The sequence below is a fragment of the Contarinia nasturtii genome, unplaced genomic scaffold (assembly GCF_009176525.2).
Source record: "Contarinia nasturtii isolate CC-2019 unplaced genomic scaffold, AAFC_CNas_1.1 Cnas_scaffold_630, whole genome shotgun sequence".
Taxonomy (NCBI): domain Eukaryota; kingdom Metazoa; phylum Arthropoda; class Insecta; order Diptera; family Cecidomyiidae; genus Contarinia; species Contarinia nasturtii.
Window position 1 is genome coordinate 1,477,199 of NW_022197981.1, and position 24,579 is coordinate 1,501,777.

The 24,579-nt window shown below is 34.2% G+C and overlaps 1 protein-coding gene across 4 annotated transcripts; it reads left to right on the top strand.

Annotated features, from left to right (window-relative positions):
• LOC116340345 (serine/threonine-protein kinase Genghis Khan) lies at positions 1-24,406 on the top strand. Of its 4 annotated transcripts, none has more exons than XM_031766803.1 (24): positions 1-50; positions 8,077-8,384; positions 8,568-8,983; positions 9,123-9,227; positions 9,373-10,012; positions 10,087-10,841; positions 10,914-11,057; positions 11,138-11,612; positions 11,706-11,877; positions 11,944-12,050; positions 16,618-16,668; positions 18,606-18,715; positions 18,842-18,973; positions 19,110-19,298; positions 19,399-19,803; positions 19,895-19,990; positions 20,071-20,347; positions 20,419-20,847; positions 21,037-21,228; positions 21,315-21,500; positions 21,645-21,738; positions 21,802-22,013; positions 22,221-22,324; positions 23,550-24,406. In XM_031766803.1, exons 2-24 carry the CDS (start codon positions 8,342-8,344, stop codon positions 23,673-23,675), a joined length of 5,460 nt encoding a protein of 1,819 aa, XP_031622663.1. In that variant the 5' UTR covers positions 1-50; positions 8,077-8,341; the 3' UTR covers positions 23,676-24,406. The 4 variants fall into 4 exon arrangements, with proteins under 4 accessions (XP_031622663.1, XP_031622666.1, XP_031622664.1 ...); XM_031766804.1 differs by lacking the exon at positions 1-50 and adding an exon at positions 4,735-4,891; XM_031766805.1 differs by lacking the exon at positions 1-50 and adding an exon at positions 5,442-5,518.
• The last annotated feature ends 173 nt before the right edge of the window (positions 24,407-24,579 follow it).

Sequence of the window (24,579 nt, forward strand, 5' to 3'; positions counted from 1 at the left end):
AAAAAATTTGTTTTCATCTTATGTGAGAGGAAGATAAAAAAGCAAATGAAGTAAGTAATTCATGAAAACAACGAAAAAAAAAACTGAGAGAAAAAACAACAACAACAAAAAATAAAATATACCTATCTATCTATCCATGTTATAAATGAAGGAAAAATAGCAAAATACATATATGTGTGTAGAGCGTCAAATAGAAATATAGAAATAAAAAGAAAAACCCCAATTGATATTACATATTTATCTCTCTATGTGTGGCATTTGTATTGTGTTGATGAAAATGTCGCAAAAGATTTTCATCGAAGGAAATTTTACTACAAAGAACTCACTGAATTTTGCTAATAGTGCAAAACAACAACAACAAAAACAATAACAAAAATTTTCTTTTCGAATACATAGTGACGAAGTGACTTTTCAAAAACAAAAGACGATACACAAAAAAATAATAAGTTTTTCAAGCCCAGCAATAAGTACGCAAAAAAATAAAATAAAAAAAATCATCATATAAAACAACAAACACGAAAACGCTATTATTAATATATGGTCGTGTGTATTAATATGCACACATGAATGCGAACAAAACGACGGAACGGGAACGAAAGAAGTAAACATTGAATGTAACAAAAAAGAGAAGATATTGAATTGTATGTGAATGTTTTTTTAATCACAATTTTTTCCTCTTCTCGAAAACTTCTTCTTTTTATCTCTCTCTCTCTCTACATGTCGATGGTTTTGTTTTTTAGAGAAAGACAGAGCCATCGAGAGCAAGAGAGCTTGAGCGAGAGAGGGACAGAGAGAAAGAGTTCTACATTCAAAGTATGCACTGCTAATGTTCGTTATAACAATCGAATTTATCAAAGATCATCCGCGAACCAAACGTTAACTGCACAAACATAACAGTTTTTGTTCGTCATTTTTGCACAGTTAAATTCACCACGCATCGCGCAAATAATCAATATTATCGTTAGTTGAAAGGTTGATATTTGATATGTGTGTGTGTGTGCACAGTTCTATTTTGTGTGGAAGTTTTATAGTTTTTGCGGTGCCACACACACACACACACCGGCCACACTCAATATGTAAAATATTATTGAATTCGATCGAATAAATCGATTGTTTATATGAAAAAGTGTGATTGATCGGAGTTGGCCGCAAAGCCGACTTTAAAATGCATACACCATCTGAAAATTGAAATCATAACAATTGCGACTATTTGAATTTAAATGCTAAAACTTTTTGTACCAATTGCACCGTTTTCATGTGAAATTCCGTCATTTTATTCGGTTTTCTTCGTTGAATGTGCAATTACATTACAATTTTGGCAAGTGCCTTTTGCTATTTGCGAAAAAAAAACACATTTCTTTTATGCATACAGACACACTGGTGTCATATTCTCTTTTCACTGCGATATAATTTTTTTGTTTCATTTTCCGTCACATTCTTTGCTCAGCTCGAATCTGTCTAATCATCAATTTCAAGTTCACAAACACACACACACACACAGAGATAGAGAGAGAGAAAGAGAGAGAGAGAGAGATCAAAATGGCATAGTTTTACTAAAAATTGAACAGGAGAAAAGGAAGAACGGAATAGCGCTTCATTACATTTCGTTTGCAGAAAATGTACAAGCCAAAGAAATGGTGATGTTTTTCTGCATATTTTATACCGATTTTATAAAGTTTTTGTTGGAGAGTGAATCATCGATGCTATCACACACAGCGGCAATTCTAATGGCCATGATAATGACGGTTAATATTATGGTATTTGGCGAGTGTTGTTGTTGTTTTATGCTGTTTTTGTTGCTGTTTTATATATCTGGAATGTGATTTAAGTAATTAAAACGAATACTATTCACATGTACTTACTTACATACATCACACACACCCCAAGTCACACGAGACACACATATATACATATCAAATATGACCCATCAAACATAAAATTGAGTTAAGTAGTCACGAAAATTGTCGATTAACAACGGAAAGTGAATGAAATGCAAACGACTTGATAATTTGTGGTGGCTAAAGAGAAGCGACATGAAGAAAAACGACACATCTAGACGAAAAACACCATCAACAACAACAATAACAATAACGTGCGTAGTAAATGAGAATATTCACAATGCATATAACCGTGGTTTTAGCGGCAACAAGAAAAGAAACGAAAAATTCAAAGAAAAATATGAAAACGAAAAAAAAAGCACAAATGCCATAAACATAGTATCGTTTTCATAATATGATTCATAGTTCGGTTTGCATTAGCTGCGAGAGTCACATAATCCAATTGCCGAACCGAAACGTTGTACGCTGTAAAAGTGCCCAAAATCGACCAATGCAGATAGAGACAGAACGAAGAAGCAAATGGAAAATACACAAAATTACTTTTCTCTCTCTCTCTCTTTTCCGATTTCAAAGTACCAGTGTATATAGATTACACCCGATTACATTCAAACAAAGTCGACTGGCGTTGTCGATTGCCAAGTAAATACACCACGAGTGCAAATTGATAGTTGCAAAACATAAAACAACGACAGACACATAGACTTTACAGAGTAAAAAAAATCAAACGAATTTGTCGGTTTCAATGATTTTTGAGTGTTTGTTGTTGTTGTTGTTCGTTTTATTCCGTCATTCGATTTTCTTGCATTTCATTTTGCAAACATACATATTTGGGGCCGTTTTGTGTGTATAGTTTTCATGCCTTCCCCGTTCACCAAAAACCCCGTTCGGGTGTATACCGCTACTATGATTCTCCGTTGTTGTTATTATTAGGTCACGACTAAAGCATACACAATGGAAAATGAAACTTGTGTACTCGCTCTCTGTGTAAAACGCCACACATGCATTCATTGTAGTGTACAAATAAAGTCAAGTCGAACAACAACAACGCAAAAAAAAAATACAGCACATAGAGAATCTATGGCTCCATTATGAAAGAAGAAGAAAAATAAACAATTCACTATTCAGTGAATAGTATTCACCATATAAAGATCCAAAAGAAATTGATTGTCTTGGTTTGGTGCTGCTATTTCTGTTGCCATTGCTGCTGCCAATGAGCGGTTCAAAGTTAATATGTATGCGGTGGTGTCATTTCTATTTTTTTCTCTCAAAGAATCACCCAAGCCACACAACAACAACAACAACAACGACGACGATCATTCAAAAATAGTAAACTGGACATATTATCTAATTGATGTAAATGAGGGAAGAAGTGTGCGTGTAGTGCGTGTTCAGGTCGAAAATGTGAATGATCATCGTATTGGACGCGCCAATGGCTACCAGTTAACGAGACTAACTATAAAAAAAGCATAAAATGGCGTTCAATTGTTGGTATGCCAATTTGAAATATTGAAAAAGATCTCGTCGTCGTTGTCATACACAAAAAAAAGAACCTAACAAGTTTCACGTGGATGATCGAGTGTGATGTGTGAAGAGAATAGATGTAAAGAGCGGCATTTTTCTTCTACTGACGCACACACTTTTCGGCATTGAATTCTCTGTCTCTCGGTCGTCGGTCGACCGATTGAACAACAAAAAAAACTCTCGAAAAAAAACAAGCATAAAAAGAACAGAGAGACAAAGTATCTAGATAAAAATCACATGCCTGAGTCATGATCTATAGAGTTTAGGATTCGAATGTGAGTAATGCGAAAAACCGAATTTTCGTTAATAGACATTTAATCGATTTGATCCGTGTAGCTATATAGCGCTGAACAATTTTAACTAGCTCCATTTCTAAATGGTTGTTTGTTGGTGCTGTTGTCGCCTTTTGCTGCACTGTGTGTCTTTTCGTCTTGGGTGTAATCTGTGCCAATTTTCATCATCACAGCCGTCGTTGAAGCCTTCAAGCCAGCATTCATCGTCATCGAAGTCAACAACGACGACGACGACGATCTAATGTCTTTGCGATTTCGCGATTTCTTTTTCATTCGACATGCCATTCTTTCCGGCGTTTACAGGTTTATTTTCTACGATGTGCGCTCACAATCGCTCGCGCACGCTTCTCGTCATTTCATTTGCCGCTTCACATCTAATGCGAAATTACTGCTTTCCATATCTTTTTCATTGATTGCAACAAAATACAACGAAAGAGAAAAAAGCAGCAGCAACAACAACAACATCAACCGCAAATCGACCAATCAAATTCATGAGCTCGAAATCTCGAATTTGCATTCATGCGATTACCTTTTTGCATTTTTCCCAATCGGTTATCGTTTTTTTTACAATTTTCTCTCTCTCTCTCTCTGTCTCTCTTTCTTTCCATTTCATTTGGTCGTCAAGTTGCTCATGTTGTGTATGCATTTCGATCCTCTTGCTATATCCATGTATTTGTTTATTTGTTTGTTTGATGTTGTTGATGTCTTGTTTTCTATATTTCTTACGTTGCATCTCTCGTGCACTCTCATCACAAACTCTTCGCCTTTTTTACCATCTGCGAATCAAAGTTTTAAAAATGTTCGAACTTAATTTGCAATGAATGCGTTTTCAATTCAGTGTGCAAAGTGTGCTTGCGCATCAACATACTGTATAAAACATCAATACATACATCACATTGACATTTGGCGATGATGGCTGTTATGTTATTTGTTTTCGAATGCAGTTCGCACGATGGCTGTCGGCTAAAATCAATCTGAACTCGCTTACGGATATTACAAACACACACATACACCAAAAGCATGTGAATTTTTCTTATTCAACGCTCTTTTTTTGGTTAATTTTTTTTCTCTTAGATTTTCGATTCTTCCTCTTGATCTGTTTGTGATTACAGTGCATTTGTTGCACACAGCCATGATTCACGTAATTCAGCGCGTGCGAGAGAGATGTAATTAATTATCCATGCAGACATGCAGACAACGATGTGATTTCAGCCCGAACGTTATATATTGTCTTTACGGGTGCGTGTGTATTTAGTAAATTTTGGACATAACAAAAACCGTCGCAACAAATTGGCTCTCCATGGAATTAACGAAGCACACTCGACATAGATGTTATTTGTTCTTAATCAAATTACGGTTTGTGGCACTAATTTGACGCTTTGTTTTGCCGTATTTTAACTGCTTGCGGTGAAGAATTTCAAAGAAAAGAAACTGTCGTTAACGAAAAAAAAAAGTAGCAAAAGAATGAGCTGAACAAAAAACCACCTCAATTCAAAATCAAATGCTTTTTTTTAACGCAAAAGCACATTTGCATTTCATGTATGTGTATGTGTGTTTGTGAAATGGCAAACTAAAAAAATTTATTACACATTCTATAGCGAAGAGACTGTCGATTTACATTTCAGCAAGCAACAGAAATTAAATTATGCAAACATTCATCAGCTATCAATAATATTGTGGATTTGATTCACGTTGTGAAATAACATAGCGGCAAAATTAACGATACATAACAAAAGAAATATAAAGAGAAACAAAAATCACGTAATTTTCGTGAAAAGTGAACAGTATTTTTTTCTTTCTTCGCCGGTGAATTGCTCATCTTGATCGATCAACAAATTTTTGAGAACGGATATCAAATATGTGGTAGTACGTATGTGTTTAAAAGAAGAGAATGAACTTTTGTGTCAAATTGTTGTGTCTGTTTTTTTTTTTTTGGTTTTGACTTGTAAACAAATTAAGACGCATTTTTTCTTTGTACGTTGAAGTTTCAACCGATGAAAAAGCGGATATCATCTGCTCTGGCGACTGTGTGACTCAATCTATATATACATGCGCAATTGCATTCAATATATGATAATATTTTTGGTGTACAAAAGAAGCAAGTAGACATAACAAAAGAATGCGTTTCAATTTCGTTTTTAATTTGATTTTGGCTCATGCCACTGAACATGATGGTTCAGTAAGTGTTGTGCGCATTGCGGCTAAAGAGAAAGATCTAAAGTGCGCGCATATATTGAATGAATTGAGAGAGAGAGAGAGAGCGCAAAAGACGAAATTTCCTTACAATCAAAAGAAAATAATAATATTGACAACAATTGCCACAGGATCATTTATTTAGTGGAAATTAAACCAAAGAAAATAAACAGATGTGTTGTTGTTGCTTCATTCACTTAAAAATCTTTCAATTTCTTTGTTTCCGTCTCATTCTCTCTCGGTTCAGACAGAATCAAAGCAACTCAATACAGAGCATTGAATGCCATATTAGTCGAAACGTTGTGATATTGGTTGTAGTTCTGAATGTGTATTTTGATGATCGGGATGATGAATTGCAATATCGTGGTTTAGTTTTTCCCTTTGTTGTTATTGTTTACGTTGTTGTCGTTAGCTCGTTATCCAACGATTGTTATTGAGAGCATTCGATTTGAATGAAACGCCAAATACGCAAAAACCAATTCGAGAGATGAGAAAAATGTATCCATAAAAATCGAAACAGCGTCAAACGAGAGTTGTTGAGTACAAAGGAATTTTGCGCGATAGGAAGAAGAGAAAAAAGTGGCAGTGGCAACACGGCACATACGGCAAATAAATTGAATCAAATAGCGCAAAACAACAACGAATAGCGACGTTGTTACACATCGAGATATGAATTCATATCGAAAATTTATTGTATTTTTTTTTTCTTCTTATTTTCTTGTATTATAAAACTAAGGCATTTCAAAAACTAGTGTGAAAATGAATTGACTACCGTACAATGTGCCCATGTATATTGTGGGGTATTCGAGTGCCACACACACAGAGAGATATATATATACTTACAACCACAACAAAATATTAAATTTTCTAAAAATAATCATCTATTTATAAGAGCCGATATATTATATATAAAAAAATATTTCGTTGAATTTTTTTTCTGTTAATATATTTGTTGGATTTTGATGCAACAACAATAACCAAAACGGCAACTGCAACAAAAACAACTGTACTATTCAATTAAATTATTGAAATGTATATTCAATTTTTATTTTTAAATGAGTACGCACACGCATATTACCAAAAATGAATAAATCGTTATGTGAACACAACAAAAAAAAAGTAAAATAAAAAGTGTACAGAATGAAGAGAGAAAGACTAATATCGGAGCGCATTCATATGGCATTCGCATCAAATCACGCACTTTGTGAAATCACACGAATGCTCTGAATGAACGAATCGAAAACAGAAGTGAAAAAAACCCAACATAAATTCAATGAAAATCACTTTTTCTGCGAAATCTTACGGGAGTGAAAGAGCTAGAGAAGTGAGAATATGTGTTGCACGGTACTGGGTAGAATTGTTCGTACAGCGCGTGCACATATACACATAATAATATAAATAAAATTAATTTCAATTTCCTTTTGTCACCATGCCATCGACATTTCAAGCTTCTTTTTCATAAACCACAGAACACACACACACACACACACATCACAGTCAGAATCAAAATCCATGCAATAACAATAATGTACAGAATTGGAGAACAAAAGGAGTGGAAATCGTATGCTTATAGTTGCGCAAGATTAAATGTGCTTCAGCACACACAAAATGTGATTGCAATTCGGGTTGAATTGGTCGCAGATTGCGCGATAAGCACATAAAATAGGATATGTTTCATAGAAATTACTTTTCGTTGATGTTTTTTTCTCCTCGCTCTGTACAGTATGCATTGGAATTCGATTGATCGTTTGAACTGTGGTTGTGTGTGTGTGTTTGCGCGCGCTTTTTGTTGCAATGTGATTTGCATAATTTTCCCTTGCGGCCACAAAATCTTTACATTTTGCGACCAAACAGAGAGAGAGAGAGAGAGGAGCTTAAAGAGACATGGATATACGCGAAACTTTTGGCGTTTGCACAATTCCAACGAGCATTTTAGTGCATCGCTTGTAATAATTTCATTGACGGTTTTGTACAAAGCCAAAGAATTTATACACTTCCATACATATTGTTGTTGTTGTTGATTTTATATTTCTATTTGATATATTTTGCTATCAAGTTCCTTTCGCTGTTGTGCCCTACTTCATAATATAATACATAATTTTATGATTTATTTACTCATGACAAAGAGAAGAGAGAAAAAACCCATGCTCATTCATATCACTGCCACACGTTTCTGTATTTGATGAATAATTTTTTTGTTTCGTTTTCTCTTATTTTGCCCGTGTTGACAGATCACGAACTTTATTGCGAAGACGTGAATTGGACGATCAATTTAGGCCCTGATGTATTCATAATTCGAAAAAAAAAAACCAGCAACCATTTGTACGCGCACCGCACACCAAACAAACAACAAAGCAGCAAACTGTACAAAAGACACATACAACTAGATTTACAAAAAAAAATCATAAATCCCAACAACAAAACAGATCAAATTTAAAAGTGGTGCATTGGTACGGAATACCATACGGAAAATATGTTTAAAAACTTCCGTTCAATATGTCTGATGTAAAAGCCGATAATATTATGAGAGAAATGCCTGGTAAGTGTTGAAAATAGATTCATTATACTGAGTGTTTGTTTTTATTGATGAAAATCATCGATTTTTCACTCACTCGAATCGACTAACCGAAGAAAAAAACCGAAAGAGTTATGACACATTTTTTTTTTTTTAATCGGTGCGTGTGGTTTTTCTTTTCACTCTATTTCATCATCTATTTTGTAGCTGCTGTATCTGGTTTGAAGCGTCTCCGTCAATTAGAATCAATAATCATCGAAAATGGTGCGTCTAGCGTTCTATTAAGCACAAGCGGCAGCAATAACGATGAAAAATGTACCAATGCATCGCTAAATGTCAATCCAGGTAAAACATTATCGGTTGAGGCGCTACTTGATGCCCTAATTGTGCTCTACGATGAGTGCTGTAATTCATCGCTGCGGCGCGAAAAAACTGTCAACGATTTCATTGAATTGGTCAAACCGGTCATTCAATTAATCAAAAATTTACGCTTGAGCCGTGATGATTTTGAGGTGCTGAAAGTGATTGGGCGCGGTGCGTTTGGCGAAGTATGTGTCGTTCGGATGACATCCACCAATCAAGTGTTTGCCATGAAAATTTTAAACAAATGGGAAATGCTTAAGGTAAATGAAACAAAAATTAACAAAACGAACAACCAGAGCAACATTCATTTATTGCGCAAAACTCATTCATTTCACTTCATTTGGAAATGTTCTAATTGGAAATTAATTGTTTTCGTTTGTGTGTTTCTGTGCATTACAGCGAGCTGAAACGGCTTGTTTTCGGGAAGAGCGAGACGTTTTAGTATATGGCGATAAGCAATGGATCACGAATTTGCACTATGCTTTTCAAGATGAAACCAATTTGGTATGTACAAAATACAAAGCAAATGTTGTACGATTTTCTATTCCTGTTGTTTTCATTTGATTTCATAACATCAATTAACATGTTTTATTTAACATTTCTCTCTATCTGCGTCGTCGTCTTGCCTCGCTTTCGTTTTCATTGATAGTATCTTGTAATGGACTACTACTGCGGTGGTGATCTATTGACATTATTGAGCAAATTCGAAGATCGTTTGCCCGAAGACATGGCCCGATTTTATATCACCGAAATGGTGCTTGCTATAGCAAGCATTCATCGATTGCGTTATGTGCATCGTGACATAAAACCGGATAATTTAGTATTAGATGTAAGTGGACACATTCGCTTGGCCGATTTTGGATCGTGTTTGAAATTAGGTGCAAACGGAACTGTGCAATCGAATGTAGCGGTCGGTACACCCGATTACATTTCACCCGAAATATTGCGTGCCATGGAAGATGGACAGGGTCGTTATGGGCCGGAATGTGATTGGTGGTCGTTGGGCGTATGCATGTATGAAATGCTATACGGTGAAACGCCATTTTATGCCGAAAGTCTTGTGGAAACCTATGGAAAAATTATGAATCATAAAAATTGCTTTGATTTTCCCGCCGACGAAGGCACCGACTATCAAGTTAGCGAAAATGCAAAAGATTTAATGCGACGATTAATTTGCCCGCCCGAATTTCGGCTGGGACAAAATGGTATCGATGATTTCAAATCGCATGCATGGTTTGAAGGTGTCGATTGGGAAAATATTCGATTGGGACAAGCGCCATATATACCTGGTAAGTATTGTTTTATCAAACAAAAATATTATTTAAAATGAAAAACTATCTAATTTACTATTGAACATTTGCAGAAGTATCAAGTCCAACGGATACATCAAATTTTGATGTCGATGATAATGATGTACGTTTATCGGATGCTGTACCACCAGCAGCAAACCCAGCGTTTAGCGGTCTTCATTTGCCGTTCATCGGTTTCACATTTACACAATCGAGTTGTTTGTCGGACGTTGGTAAAATAACGCGAACCAATGAAATACAAAATGATATTACACAAAATGAATCGGATGCGGTTGACAATAACATTGATATACATTCAAGTTCAGAAGCATTGCGTCATTATAAAGAACAAATTGATTCATTGACCGAACGAAATCGTGAACTTGAGAGTAAAGTTAAAGTACTCGAATTGAATGAAACACAATTGAAGGCTGTATCAAATGCGGCGGCCGATGCACAGGCAAATGGTCAACTCGAGGCTAAAATCAAAGAATTGGAAAAATTGGTGCGTCAATTGAATACGGAAAAAGAGGATTTGGTACGTGATCGCAGCGAATCACATGATCGCCTCAATGTTCAGGATAAAGAATTAAATGATGCACTTAGTCAACGGAAAATTGCAATGGCCGAATATGCTGAAGTTACCGATAAACTCTCTGAGCTACGAAATCAAAAGCAAAAATTGTCGCGTCAAGTACGTGACAAAGAGGAGGAGCTCGAAAATGCAATGCATAAAATTGATACGCTTCGCAATGATATGCGCAAAATGGAGAAGAGCCGTCGGGAATATGAGAGTCGGATCGAAGACGTTATTGCGGAAGCAACAAAGGTATGTAACTAATGGCTATTCTCGTCTTTTTTTCATCATCTGAAATTGATTGTCTTTATTTCATTTGGGTAGGAACGCAAACTAAGAGAACGATCCGAAGAGTATTGTCGACAGTTACAAATGGAGGTCAGATCTCGAACTACATCCGATCTAGGCTCATCTTCTTCATTGGGAATGTCATCGGATTCATCACGAATGGAAGTTGAACGATTGGAAGTGAGTTTAATACGATATCTTTACTCCATTACTATCACATGAGCCATTTTTAAATCACATTTTGTTTATCTATGTTGCAGGTGCAATTTAGTGAAAAATTGAATCAACAACAGGCACGCTATAACATCGAATTGACGGCATTGCGTGAGCAATTGCTTGAGGCAGAATCACAACGCGACATGATGCAGCGCGAAATGCAACAAATGCGTGAAAAATTGGATTCATCTCGCCTTGAATCGATTACCGATTCCGAAGAGACAATTTCGGAGTTACGTAAACGTCACGAGCGTGAAATGAAAATATTACTTGACGATAACCGTAAATTAATCAATGAGTTGGATGTTGTAAGCGAAACAAATCGTCGCATGCAAAATGAACGGCTACAAATTGAAAACGATTACGAAGAGCTTCGTAGCAAACGACAAGCAATTCATCAATGGGAACGGCAAATATCTGAAGTTGTACAATGGATATCCGATGACAATGATGCCAGAGCATATTTACAAGCACTGGCTGCTAAAATGAGCGAAGAACTCGATTATATCAAGCACTCAGGTAAGTCAAACATCTCACTGGCATCTGATTTTAGATGATCAAAAACAAAAAGAACACACACGCAAAATACAAAGAATTTCATTCATTTTATAGGTTCACTGCATCAGCATACGTCGGACAAAAATTGGCGTAATCGTCGTTCACAAAAATTAGATAAAATGGAATTATTGAATTTGCAGAGCTCATTGCAAAGTGAAATACAGGCTAAGGCAGCCATATCAGAAGAACTTAGCCGAACTCGAGCCGATTTGATAGCAGCACAAAAGTAAGAACACCCATACCCTACAAAACATACCAATTCCATTTTTACATTTTTTACTTTTTTTTGCAGAGATCTACGCGAAACGAGACAACGATTCGATTCAGTAGGCGGTGAAATAAAGCGAAAAGACAACCAAATCCGTGAACTGCAGCAAAGGCTAGAAGTAAACGAAGGCTGTAAGTGTCCATTTCCCCATTATCATATTACCCTAATCTCTTTCATTTAAACATCAATTTATTTCCTTCAAAATGGTAGTAGTTTTGTTTTTTTTCTCTTCTTCTTACTATTTTATTTTTGGAAAATCAAATCAAGATAAGGGAAATAAGTGTTTCCCAATTAGATACATTTTTTTACTTTAATTCAGCGATTTCAAACTGTCTTAGTTACTCAAAAACAGAAAAAAGTTTACTAGGGTTAGAAATAATTTAAAAGAATTGTCTGCTGTTTATTTTTTTTTGGATAGGTGATTATACTATATTCTTTTGTAGTGCAAATTTTCATGATCTCACTGATCATGAATCTGAAAAAAAAAATGAAGAAAAAAACTCGAGAAAAATAACTAGTAATTGGCTAAATCGCTCGACTTAATCACTTCTCATTCGAACTGTCCCGTTTTCGTGAAAGAAAATTAGTCCCTCAATTCCTCTCCGAATTTTAATCAATGAAAAATTTAATCAAAATATTTCTCTTTGATATGAACAAACAATCAAATCCAAAAACAAAACCAAACACTTCGACACAAATTAAAATAAACAAAAACCTGAAAACAAAATCCACAATCAAACTTGAATTGAAAAAGATATGAGCGGTGAAAATGAGCCGATTCGAGCAAATCGATTGAGTAACCGGGAAGTAATGCTATCAGCGGCCGGACTACATAATATGCCATCAACATCTGGCGGTAGCGGAAACGGTGCTTATTACACATATGGCAATCGGCTATCATCTGTATCTTCCAGTGATATAACGCCCGACCAATCAAAAAGTGACCAAAGTCCAAATGAAGCGACAACACTATCAACATCATCATCATCGGTTGCGGCAAATCGTGTATTCAGCTCAACATCAAAATCGAATGCCGACGAAACTGATACCAATATCGATGACGATGAACTATCTCTCTCCCAATATGAATTAGATATAGTAAATAAATACTTAAATGAAATGTGCGAAAGTGATGATCAGGCACAAATTATTGTTAGCGATGAAGAAAAACATGTTGATGAATCGATGATGATCACTAAACAAAATGACGATTTGGTAATTGTTGATCAATGTAACGACGTTGAATCGGAATCACAGTCACAGTCTCAATCACAATCGCAACCCGCATCTACGCCACCATCATCATCTTCATCATCATCATCATCACTGCCATTATTATCACCGGTGCAAGAAGCATTGCCCACCGTTTCAAATGCTAATGCAAATGATGAAATGCAATACACACAGACAAGTAGGCAATCCGGATTTGATCAATCAAACGCTACAATTAACCAAATAATGCAAAGCAATAATGCATCCGCGACCCATTCGCATATCGGCACGCATAACGATGTTAACAATAATATTAGCTTGAGCAACACTATTGGCAACAATCATAGTGCGTCGGAGGCATCGACAGCGGTAATAGACCATGGACAACGACGCTACCCAAACGATAGTCGTCGGCCATGCAATAATAACAATAATAATAGTCGCAGAGCTAACCCAAATTCAAGCAGCATTAATAGTCATATCAGTGCAAATTTGCCAATCGTTGTTGGCATTACATCATGCATATGGGGCCTTTTTTTCTATGCTGTGAAAAGTTTCTATTCAGACTTGACTTGAAATTATATTGGAATCAATTCATAACCAAAAAAAATCAATCGCTCACTCACTTCTTCGATCTGATTACGTTTTCATAAAACACATTACATCGATTTGGTTTTTGCGTACAAACAGCACCATACGATCATTGAGAAATAAACCAAAAATTCAAACCTCACACAAAATTGATATGATCGATTGATGTCTGTCTATCTCCATCAGCATAATTATGTGTCTGTGTTGCGTGCACAACGCCAGCCACATCAAACACTATCATTTGTTTCCATCGAATTCGAACAAAATATTGCGCGCACACACACACACACAATCAACCTACAACAAAACGCGACCAGAGTTCACATTTTCAATATGCGTAATTGTTCTCAATTAAAATTCAAATGAAAAACCAAAAACACAAATTCCCTACAACGAATTTTGGTGTAGTTTTTTTTATATGTTGATATTTCATTTTGATTTTTTGATGTTGTTTTCTTTTTAGTATTATTATTATTGTAGTAATGAATAAATTGTGTAAAATTCTTTTGTTCGATGCACGATCATTTTAATTGTCTACGAATTGAAAATATAATTCGATATTCTTCATTTTTGGTATCAGCCCTCAAGCGAAGCAAAATTTCAGTAATGTAAAGAAATCTCACTGATCTCCCGTTCATACCATTCACTAACTGATTCGATTGATCGCATTGATTTCGCAAATCTTGGTTCTCGCTCTTAATCTCAATCGTTGATTTAACAAAAAAAAAAAAAAAAACAATTCAATTCCAATTTAAAACCGTTGTATATAATAATTGGGCTTCCCTCCGGCTTCAGGTCATATACGCTCATTAATCATCATTTGGTAGGCATTTGATTGATATCAAATTAAATCATTTTCTAAATCGTGCGTAATTGTCGCTTTTTTATTTTCTCTAACGCTAATGCTACTGCTTCAATTGCAAATTTCAAACATAAGAAATCCAAAACAATGTGCCGTCACAACGAACCATTGGAATTAGATGCATTCATTTGTGTTGTTCTCTTCAACTTTCTCGCTAACCCGAAAAAAGTGTGAAGTTTAAATGTGTTTGTGTGTGTATGGATCTAACGCGTTCCGTTCATCATTGTCAATTAACGATTGTTTTCGTGTCACACACTCAACTAAACAAAAAAAAAAAAAAACCAACAAAAACCATCCAAACACCAAAATGAATGAGTTTCCAATCGAATCCCGTTTTTCTTTTCTCTCTATTCGTTTCAGATGAAGTAAAAAAGAAAAAACGCAAATACAAACGAAGAAATAGGAAAATTAAAATGTAAGCGAAATGTAGTCATAGCGTTTTGTTGAGATTGAGATTTCAACCACAAACAAAACCACGAAAACAAAAAAAATGAAAAAAAAACTGAGAATAGAATACAAAATGAATATTCGGATATTTTTGTAGCAAATAAAATAAATAAGAATATACGAAGAAAGTACTCTACAGCGCGCGCGTGCTTACATCGCGTTATTCACAACGAGATAAAAAGAATGAATGAAAGAAAGAAATTGTTTTCATTACTTTCTGCAGACACCGTGGGGATGTGATTATTTGACTTGACAATTTTTAAGTCAACTTCTTTTTATTTAATAAATTATAATGGAGAAATTAGGAATAAATGGAAAAGAACGAAATAAGAACATTTTTGAAAGTCATTTTTGAATAGATTTGATCAAAAAAACTAGGTATGCGTATCTTTCAATTAGCAACATGTGACTATTGTATTTATAGGCCATAGCTCCTTCAAAAAAAGGCACACACAAAAAATCTAGTCGTATCAACTTTTTGGCCCTATTTATTTTTTTAAACCGAGACGATTTTTTCTTTTCTTTGATAATTGGGAGCTGTGCATGTTTATGAAAAAAATTGCCTTTAAATTCAATTGCAGAACATAGTTACTTCTGTTGTAATGGAATAAACATATTTTTATAATTTAACTGTTACACTTTTATTATTAGAACCATTTTTTTAAAAATTGTTTTTCATTTGTTGAAGAATCGAATTCCGAAAGTGAGCATTAAAAATGTGTTGTACGATTGTCTCGTTTGTTCTTTTATTTGGTTGTTGATATTATATCGTATTATCGTTTATTAGAATATAAGAATCAATGTAACCATCGTTATTAAATACAATGAATTCTGTCGATTATATTCAATCATAAAAAGTATTCTCCTTAAATTTATTGTGTTGTCAATGTGCATGTTGAAATATTTGGAATATCTTTGCAACAACAACGACGACGGCGACGGCTACGGCTACGATTGTAGTTCTCATATTTAATGAGTAAGAAATCGAAATCAAGACACCCTTTAAATGCTGTATACTGAGATAATTTGCTTCAATGAACAATATATCATTGAATTACGAGCTTGCGAGATTTCTCTCATGACTATGTTGAAAAGGCAAAAGTGTAAGCCAAAGTGTTAGCATAAATGGAATTTAATTGCTCCATTTGCCCAAATCAAGAGTTAAACACTCATTATAATTGAAATGATCATATGGTGTGATTCACACACAAATCAAAACCTTAATAAATATATAGAGTGTGTTTGTTCCCACAGCAACAGTTCATAATTATAGAGTTTTTTTTTCGTTCCGATTCTCCCTCTTGTGTCGTTTTTATTTAAAGATTAATCGTTATTTTGTTTTTATTTTTTTATTTCAATGTTCTTGATTGAATTCAAACAACAACATATTTTCGTTCCTCTATACATTTGGACTTGTTTAGTGAAAAGCATTCATCCGAACTATTGATTTTCATCTATTTTTTTTCTCTTTCTCTCTTTTTTTTCTCTTTCTCTTCCCAACCCACGAAATAAATCAAATGTAATGAAAAACGAATAAAAATTCCAAATAATTCGATTTCCGAAATGCATACGAACTTTTGCAATAGCGCACATTTCTGGAAGATCGATGAATGCGTGGCTATCGAAAACCACAAATGGTTTGTGTGCTAACGTAACTTTTTATTTCTCTCTGTCTCTGTTTAATTTCATTCTCTATTTCACATACTCATTTAGTCATTTCAATCAGTCGATTTCAATTTCAATGCATTTCGATTTATTTGTTTTTAATTTAAAAACTTCATGCAAACCAATTTAACTTCTTTTCGTAAAGCAAAAACAAAATTCTTGTTTTTTTTTATACTTCGCCTTTTCTGCAACAACAACAACAACAACAAAAAATTGCTCATTTTATCACGAATGAATCTTTTCTTTATGTAGGAAATGACACAACTTTTTTCTACAACTTTCAGAATCAGTTCGTTTTTTTCTTCTTGTCTATTGATTTTGTTTACATAGGTTTATTTTTATATTTTAAGTGCAATAAAGACAAAACAAAATGCTTTTCGCATAACAAAAGTGCTTGGATTAATATATTATAGCAAATATGCACATTTGCACATAGACTTAAGCAAATGCCTATGTAATAATTTCGTTTTTGTGCGAAATAAAAGCTTTTCTAATTTAAAGACTCGATTCATTCAAAATTCATAAGCAAAATGACTAAAACAATTTTGCCCAACTCATGCTTTGTTTTTGGCTAGAGTAGATATATTTTGTTTTCTTCTTTGGATAGACATACCATACCGCGGTAAAAAATACGATTTTATTGGATTTTGATTATTGATAAAGCTTCTTTCTTACAGAATGTATTTTTTTGTTACTATTTCATCACTAGAATTTATGAATGCCATCATTCACACATGCATTAAAAATGGACAAAACGAAAATTGTTCATTTTTTTCGATTTTTATTGAAAACAGTTTAAATCTAGAAACATATATTTCATTTGAATGCTCATCATCAATTCTGATTTGATTGTTGTCGATATTGAAGCCGCAAGTCACTTGCGGCAAGTGTATTCAGAATTTGTCATCATTTTCAGGGATTTTTTGATATTTTTTTTTTATTGGATGAAACGGCATTTTAAAATTGGCAAAATTCAATGGAAATTCGTACCGCAATTTCATCCAATTCACATTTTTATTTTTGATATTCAAAAGTTTTCATTGAAGATATCTATCATCATAAAACAATCATTTTCGATCGTTTTTTTATAGAATTCATTTTATTGTTGAACATTTTATTTATATCAGCTTATACAATTATACATATAATAATTTGTCCTCTTGTTCAACTCTATCTTACATATTTTTTCTTCTCTTGTTCTATTAATTGTTTTTATTCAATTTTACTTAGTTTCTATACTTTCAAAATTAAGTGCTGTACATTTTAAGTAATATGAACTAACAATGAATTTGTTTTTTTTTTTCTATTTTCATTCTCCATCATGTATTTTGTGAATTTGTGCGCTGTACTTAATCCACTGTTCAATACAAAAAAAAAAACTTTGTGTGTGGCGTCATTAATTTGCGTTTTTCTTCCGCTGACTGCGTGTTTTTTTTTCGTGTGTGTGTGTTTTTTGTGTCACTTTTTCTCTCGAATCGAAAAAACAAACAAACAAATAAAATCGTTCTACAAAATACACACTACATAAAAATAAATTATCGAAATAAAAATTGTTTTCCAACATTTTGATAACACAAAATCAATAATAACATTAACGAAATTGTGTGATTCATTTGCTAACGGCATTTAATTTTGTTTCGTTCATTGTGTAAATTTTTTTTATTATCTCGTTCATTCGTTGTTTTATGCTATATTCAAATGAAAAACAAAAAATAAATACATAAAACGCGCATCTCGTAAACTCTTGACATACGGTCGCAATCGATCGAAATATCAATTATTTTATTCAATGCACACAACAATTAACACAACGCAAAATGTACACACCACAAAAAACACAACGACGACGACAACCATCAATTTTTGCTCTCGCACGCATCTGTGATACAAACAAAATACACAAATACAGTCCTTGAGAGACCGTCGTCACAGATGTCGTATCTGGATCATTTCCTTAAAGAATCGGGCAGCACGACAAATACCACGCACACCACATCATCAACCATTGCTATTAATATGGTAAGTTTTATTGCAACAAACGAGAAAAAAAACCAAATCTATTAAATATTTGAATATTTTCCGAACGGTATTGTTCCGGTTGGTGTAAAAAAAAATTATTTTAACCACATTATGTGTTTTTAACAGCTACCGTCATCGAATTCGATATCACAACCATTTCAAGCAAATCTTCAAAATCAATCGTCAACCAGTTCATCATCGAACAACATCCACAGTCAGCATTATCAATCTCAAACATATGCAAATCAACAGCCAACGGTACGTATGAATGAACTTTTATCTTGCTTCTTTGTTCCCCTTATGTTCTTTGTTTATTCGTCTATTGTGCGCAGTGTTTTTTTCTACAATCATTTTTAATTGATGATGATTGAATATCATTTTGTTTTCGTTACAGCCACAAGCACAACAAAAATTGATTCAACCACAAACACCACAACAACATGCGAATACAAATCCATTTACGCAACCACAAATGATGTTACACCGTTCCGGCTATTCAATGGAAAGTGAAGAAGGTGACATTGATGATAATCCAATACACAGTTTATCCAGCTCAAAGAGTAATTTGAGCGAAAATTCACTGGTAAGCGTATTGTTGAGAGAGAGAGAGAGAGAGAGAGAGAGAGAGAAATAACAATTTCAATTTAATAATGTTTAATAATTTTATTTGTTGTCTTTTTCAGGATCAACATAGTGTACATAGTACAATGATTCAAAAGCCGAAAATGCATCAATTTTTGGTGCGAACGTTCAGCAGCCCAACCAAATGCAATCATTGTACATCGTTAATGGTTGGTCTGACGCGACAGGGTGTTGTTTGTGAACTGTGCGGTTTTGCATGTCATACTGTTTGTTGTCAGAAAGTTCCTACCACGTGTCCGGTGCCATCCGATCAAACAAAACGACCACTTGGAATTGATCCAACACGTGGCATTGGCACCGCATACGAAGGATATGTCAAAGTACCCAAAATGGGCGCAGTTAAACGTGGCTGGGTCCGTCAATTTGTTGTTGTTTGTGATTTTAAACTATTTCTGTACGATATAACAGCCGATCGAAGCGCATTGCCAAGTGTGCATGTGTCACAGGTGAGCGTTGTCAAACCATTCATTTTTGCTCTTTCAATTTGCAAGACGGACCATGAAATTTAAACCAAAAATTCTTCACATCAAAACATAGGTATTAGATATGCGAGATCCAGAATTTGCTGTAACTGGTGTACGTGAAAGTGATGTCATCCATGCGGCTAAGAAAGATGTTCCATGCATTTTCCGAGTATGTAGATTTTTGAGACAAACATTTGAAAATCAATAACATGAACGTATGACAATTTGTTTCTTTTCATTTGCGTATAGATTACGACATCGTTGATCGATGGTGGTCTTCCATCACATACACTGATGTTGGCCGACACCGAATCGGAAAAGGCAAAATGGGTGGTCGCACTAAGCGAATTGCATCGCATTCTGAAGCGTAACAATTTACCAAATACAGCCATATTCCGTGTGCGTGAAGTATTGGACAGTAGTTTGTCGGTGCTTCGTGGTGCTCAAAGTGCGCTTATCATCGATCCAGACAGAATACTACTTGGCACCGAAGATGGCCTGTTCTGTTTGGATTTAGATCGAAGTGGTAAGAATTTGCCTTGTGTTTTCTTCAATTTCATTTGTAACTTTGTCTATGTTTGCTATCGTTCACTATAGAAATGGCGCGCATTGGCGAAAGTAAGAAAATAATTCAGTTATGGCACATCGTTGAGGAGCAAATATTGGTGGTGTTGTGCGGTAAACAACGGCATGTTCGTTTGTTACCAATTCGAGCACTTGAAGCGACTGATGTTGAATGGATTAAGGTGATCGACTCAAAGAACTGTATAACAGCGTGCATTGGCATAATTCGTCGAAATCCTCAGCCGGTTTATTGTATTTGTATTGCATTAAAACGACCAAATAATCAAACGCAAATCATTGTCTATGAAGTGAATCGGAATCGAACGCGTCATCATAAGATGTGCGAATTCACCGTTGCTTATCCAGTACAAGGTCTTCAAATTTTGTCTGACATGCGATTGGCGGTTGGACATCAAAGTGGTTTCACAGCATATTTCCTGCAGGGTGAAGCACAAGCAATGTGTAAGTAGATCACGATCACAATTCAATTTTGTAAAAATGTTAAGCTTTGACAGTCCAATGATAATGCAGTTGATCGTCAAATAACACTGCATTTTCGCCGTTTAACCGAAATAAATTGGTTTTATTTAAACGCGTAGTTAGAAATGTGAGCTTATCGATATTTTTTTCTTTCTGGTTTAAAAAATGCAGCCTTAGTACATCCAGAGAATCAATTATGCGCTTTTCTTAATTACTCGGGCGTTGATGCGTGGCGAGTTATCGAGATTCCAGGCCATGGCGAATTCTTGCTTGTATTTCAAACGCTTGCTATTTATGTAGACCTTCAAGGGCGCAAATCTCGTGATAGAGAAATTATGTATCCTGCATTACCAACACACATAAGTATGTTTTGCATTAAATTTACTTTGAATCAGCAGCGCTAGAACATAGAAATCGAAGTCATTAATAAATGTCTGGTGATTTTTCAGCTTATTGTGATGGTCATTTACTAGTCTTTTCCGAAACACATTTGGATATCTTCAATACACAAACAGCCGATTGGGTTCAATCAATTGGATTGAAACGATCACGTCCATTAAGTAACCATGGTAATGTGGCTGTTACATATATTAACGATCAAGCCATGGTCATCTATTTGGCTAATATGCACACAAGTAAGTTCATTCATGCACACAAGATTTTAATTATATCCAACAGAATTTAATTAATTGTTATTCAAATGAACTTTGTTTTAACTGAATTTGAAAAAAAAAACCGAAATTTCGACCGATTTGTGTAAAATGTTATGTTTTCCATAGGGGAGTTAATTAACACTCAAGGCGACCGAGAAGGTCGAGTGAAACCAAAACGACGATTTTCGTTGAGGGAAACCAATAATCGACCGGCAAGAACGTAAGTGTTTTACATGGATCAACGATGAAAACTGAAATTAATAATCATTTATTTAAATTTCAGAACGGATCGACGATCGAAATTGATTTCAGCGCCAACGAATTTCAATCATATATCACATATGGGGCCCGGCGATGGTATACAAAAGCAACGACTATTGGATTTACCAACGACCATTGAAACGGCCGATCAAACGAACCAAAGAGTTTCAACATCAATGAGACACGCTCCGGCACCACCACGACAAGCACAACGGCCTATTTTACCATACAACGGTGAGTCGCATTTCTAAAAGTTTCGACCTCCTTTGTGTGAGTGTGTGCGATATATATTTAGAACAAAAAAAAAATGAAGGAGTTTATCTACTACCATTTTCTTAACAAAACACAAACAAAAAATCAAATCAAATGACGAAAAACCATATTGTTGTTATTTTTATTCTCCGACAATTTAACGGCATACTTGGACACACAATAATATAGGTGCTAAACGAGCTGCACCGCAACGACCGCGTGAACAACCACCATCTCTACCAAGATCACCTAGTCCATTGGGTAGTATGTCCAGTCTTCATGACGTTTTGAAGGTGAATGATACTTTATAAAAACAAAAATCAAATCTCGCATCGTGTTATATTCTGTTTTGTACTTATAATTTATATAAATTACGATAGAATTATAATAAGAATTTGCGCAACATAAAATGAGACACAAAAACAAACAAATAAGAGAAAATATATTGTTTAGCTAAAAACATAAACAAAAGAAAGAAAGAAAACAAACAAATTTAATAAAACAAATACAAAGAAAAACCTTTGAACTATTTGATCTGTCAGCTATATAACATGAGTTGAATAGAAGTAGTGAATATTATCTATCCCAAGTTTTGTTTTGTTTTTAATGAGATAAAAACATTTATATATTATTTACTCCTCTTTTACTGTGCTATATAAAAACAATATTGAACATTATTTTTTTGATTTTATTTTTATGTAAACGAAAATAGGACAATTTGAAATATTTATTATTGCTTTTTTTTAAAAAAAAATTAGTATTATTTATCTCTTTTTTTATTATTATCAATTATTGTATCAGTGCTTTGTTGAGCTATTTACAGAGGGCATCCAACAGACAAACAAAGATTAAGTAAAGAAAAAAAAAAACAAATTAGAATAAAGTGCCCTGAAATATTTATTATGTTTTTACCGTTTATCATAAATTTTTGTAAACGAAATATTTCGTAAATGTATTTAAAGAAATTAAAATGAATTCTTTTTTACTTTGCTGTTCCGTATACCTTACAACAAAAAAAAACACAAAAATATATGACCTAATTTTTGGCTAATTGTAGTCGCTTCCAAAACCGAAGTTACTTTTAGTTGTTTTCTTTCATTTTATATGCGTGTGTATCTTGATAATTTGATGCTTCTTAAATCCCACCCTTAATTAGTTTTCCTTAGTTTTGTTTTGTGAATCGCTTGCCATTTTGCCTGTTTTGATATTTAGAATTTGGATTTAGTATATTTCCTTTTCTTGATTGCAAACTTCTGAAACCGTCGAGTACACAAAAGTTTCATTCAAAATTTGTCAATATTCACCGACTAGTTTCACTATTTTTTTTATTTCTTACGATGAAGTTTCCAAAAAAAAAAAATCAAGAAGAAACTCATTTATGCACTCGATGGTTAAGTGTTGTCCTCTTCGTGTTTGTTATTTACCTATTTGGAATGCTTAATTCTCTCTTGAATACTTTCCATTAAAAAAAACTATGATGTGTTACTTATCTCCCACTACTAACTGAAAAAAATACAGGTCGTTGATATGCAGTCGACTGGTGGATCTCGTCACAGTGTTGCCAGTAATTCGAGTTCCGTATCAAGTCCACCGTCACCATCACCCCCTTCGAACGATCGTCTCAGCTCATCATATGACTCCTAAGTCACATTCAAATAGGTACATTTCTCCTAATCTCTCCCATCACGCCCAACCTCGCCAACGATTGTGCTTGTGTGTCGTGTTTTCATTGAACTGTTTAGATTTAAATTCACACATTTCAAACAATATGGGAAAATACAAAATAAACCATGAAACTAACAAATGCCATCCATCATACATCAATTCAAATGACCAATCAAAAACGGAACGAGAACAAACCTAGTGAGATAGAGAGAGAGAGAAAGAGAAAGGAAAAAACAATTTACAAAATTATTTCTGTCAACATTTCAATAATATGTAAAGGAATGTGAAATAAGCAACAGCAGCAAGTATTTCGGTTAGATATACACACAGAACAAAAAAAAAACTATTAATTATACAATTCAAAAAGCAAAAATCAATTTCAATTATTAAAATATTTATTACAATAAAATACGATTAAACAAACAAAAATACCCAATGATATCATATTCGCATTCAAAAAAATCATCATAAACAGCAAAATGTAATTCACGCTCGTCGAAAATGATCGATAAAACTAAAATCAATGAACGATAACGAAAATAAGTGAAAAAACCGACAAAAATAGTTTAACTTGCTACAAAATCGAATATCGTACACAGAATAGAGAAATAGATGTATACAACAAATTTATATGACAAAAATGAAACAAAAAGAAAGCGACAAACGATTTTCACTGAAAATGCATCAAAAAAACAATACATATATAAAAACACACACTAACACAAACGAGAAAAGAGATATTGTTTCATCATGCCAATTTGCTAGTTAGCTTTTCATATAAAAAAAATGAATTATTACAATACTCGATGACTATATCAAATCAGCGACTAATGAGACTGACTCACAAGGGAAATTACACCCCATAAAATGAACAATTTTTAAT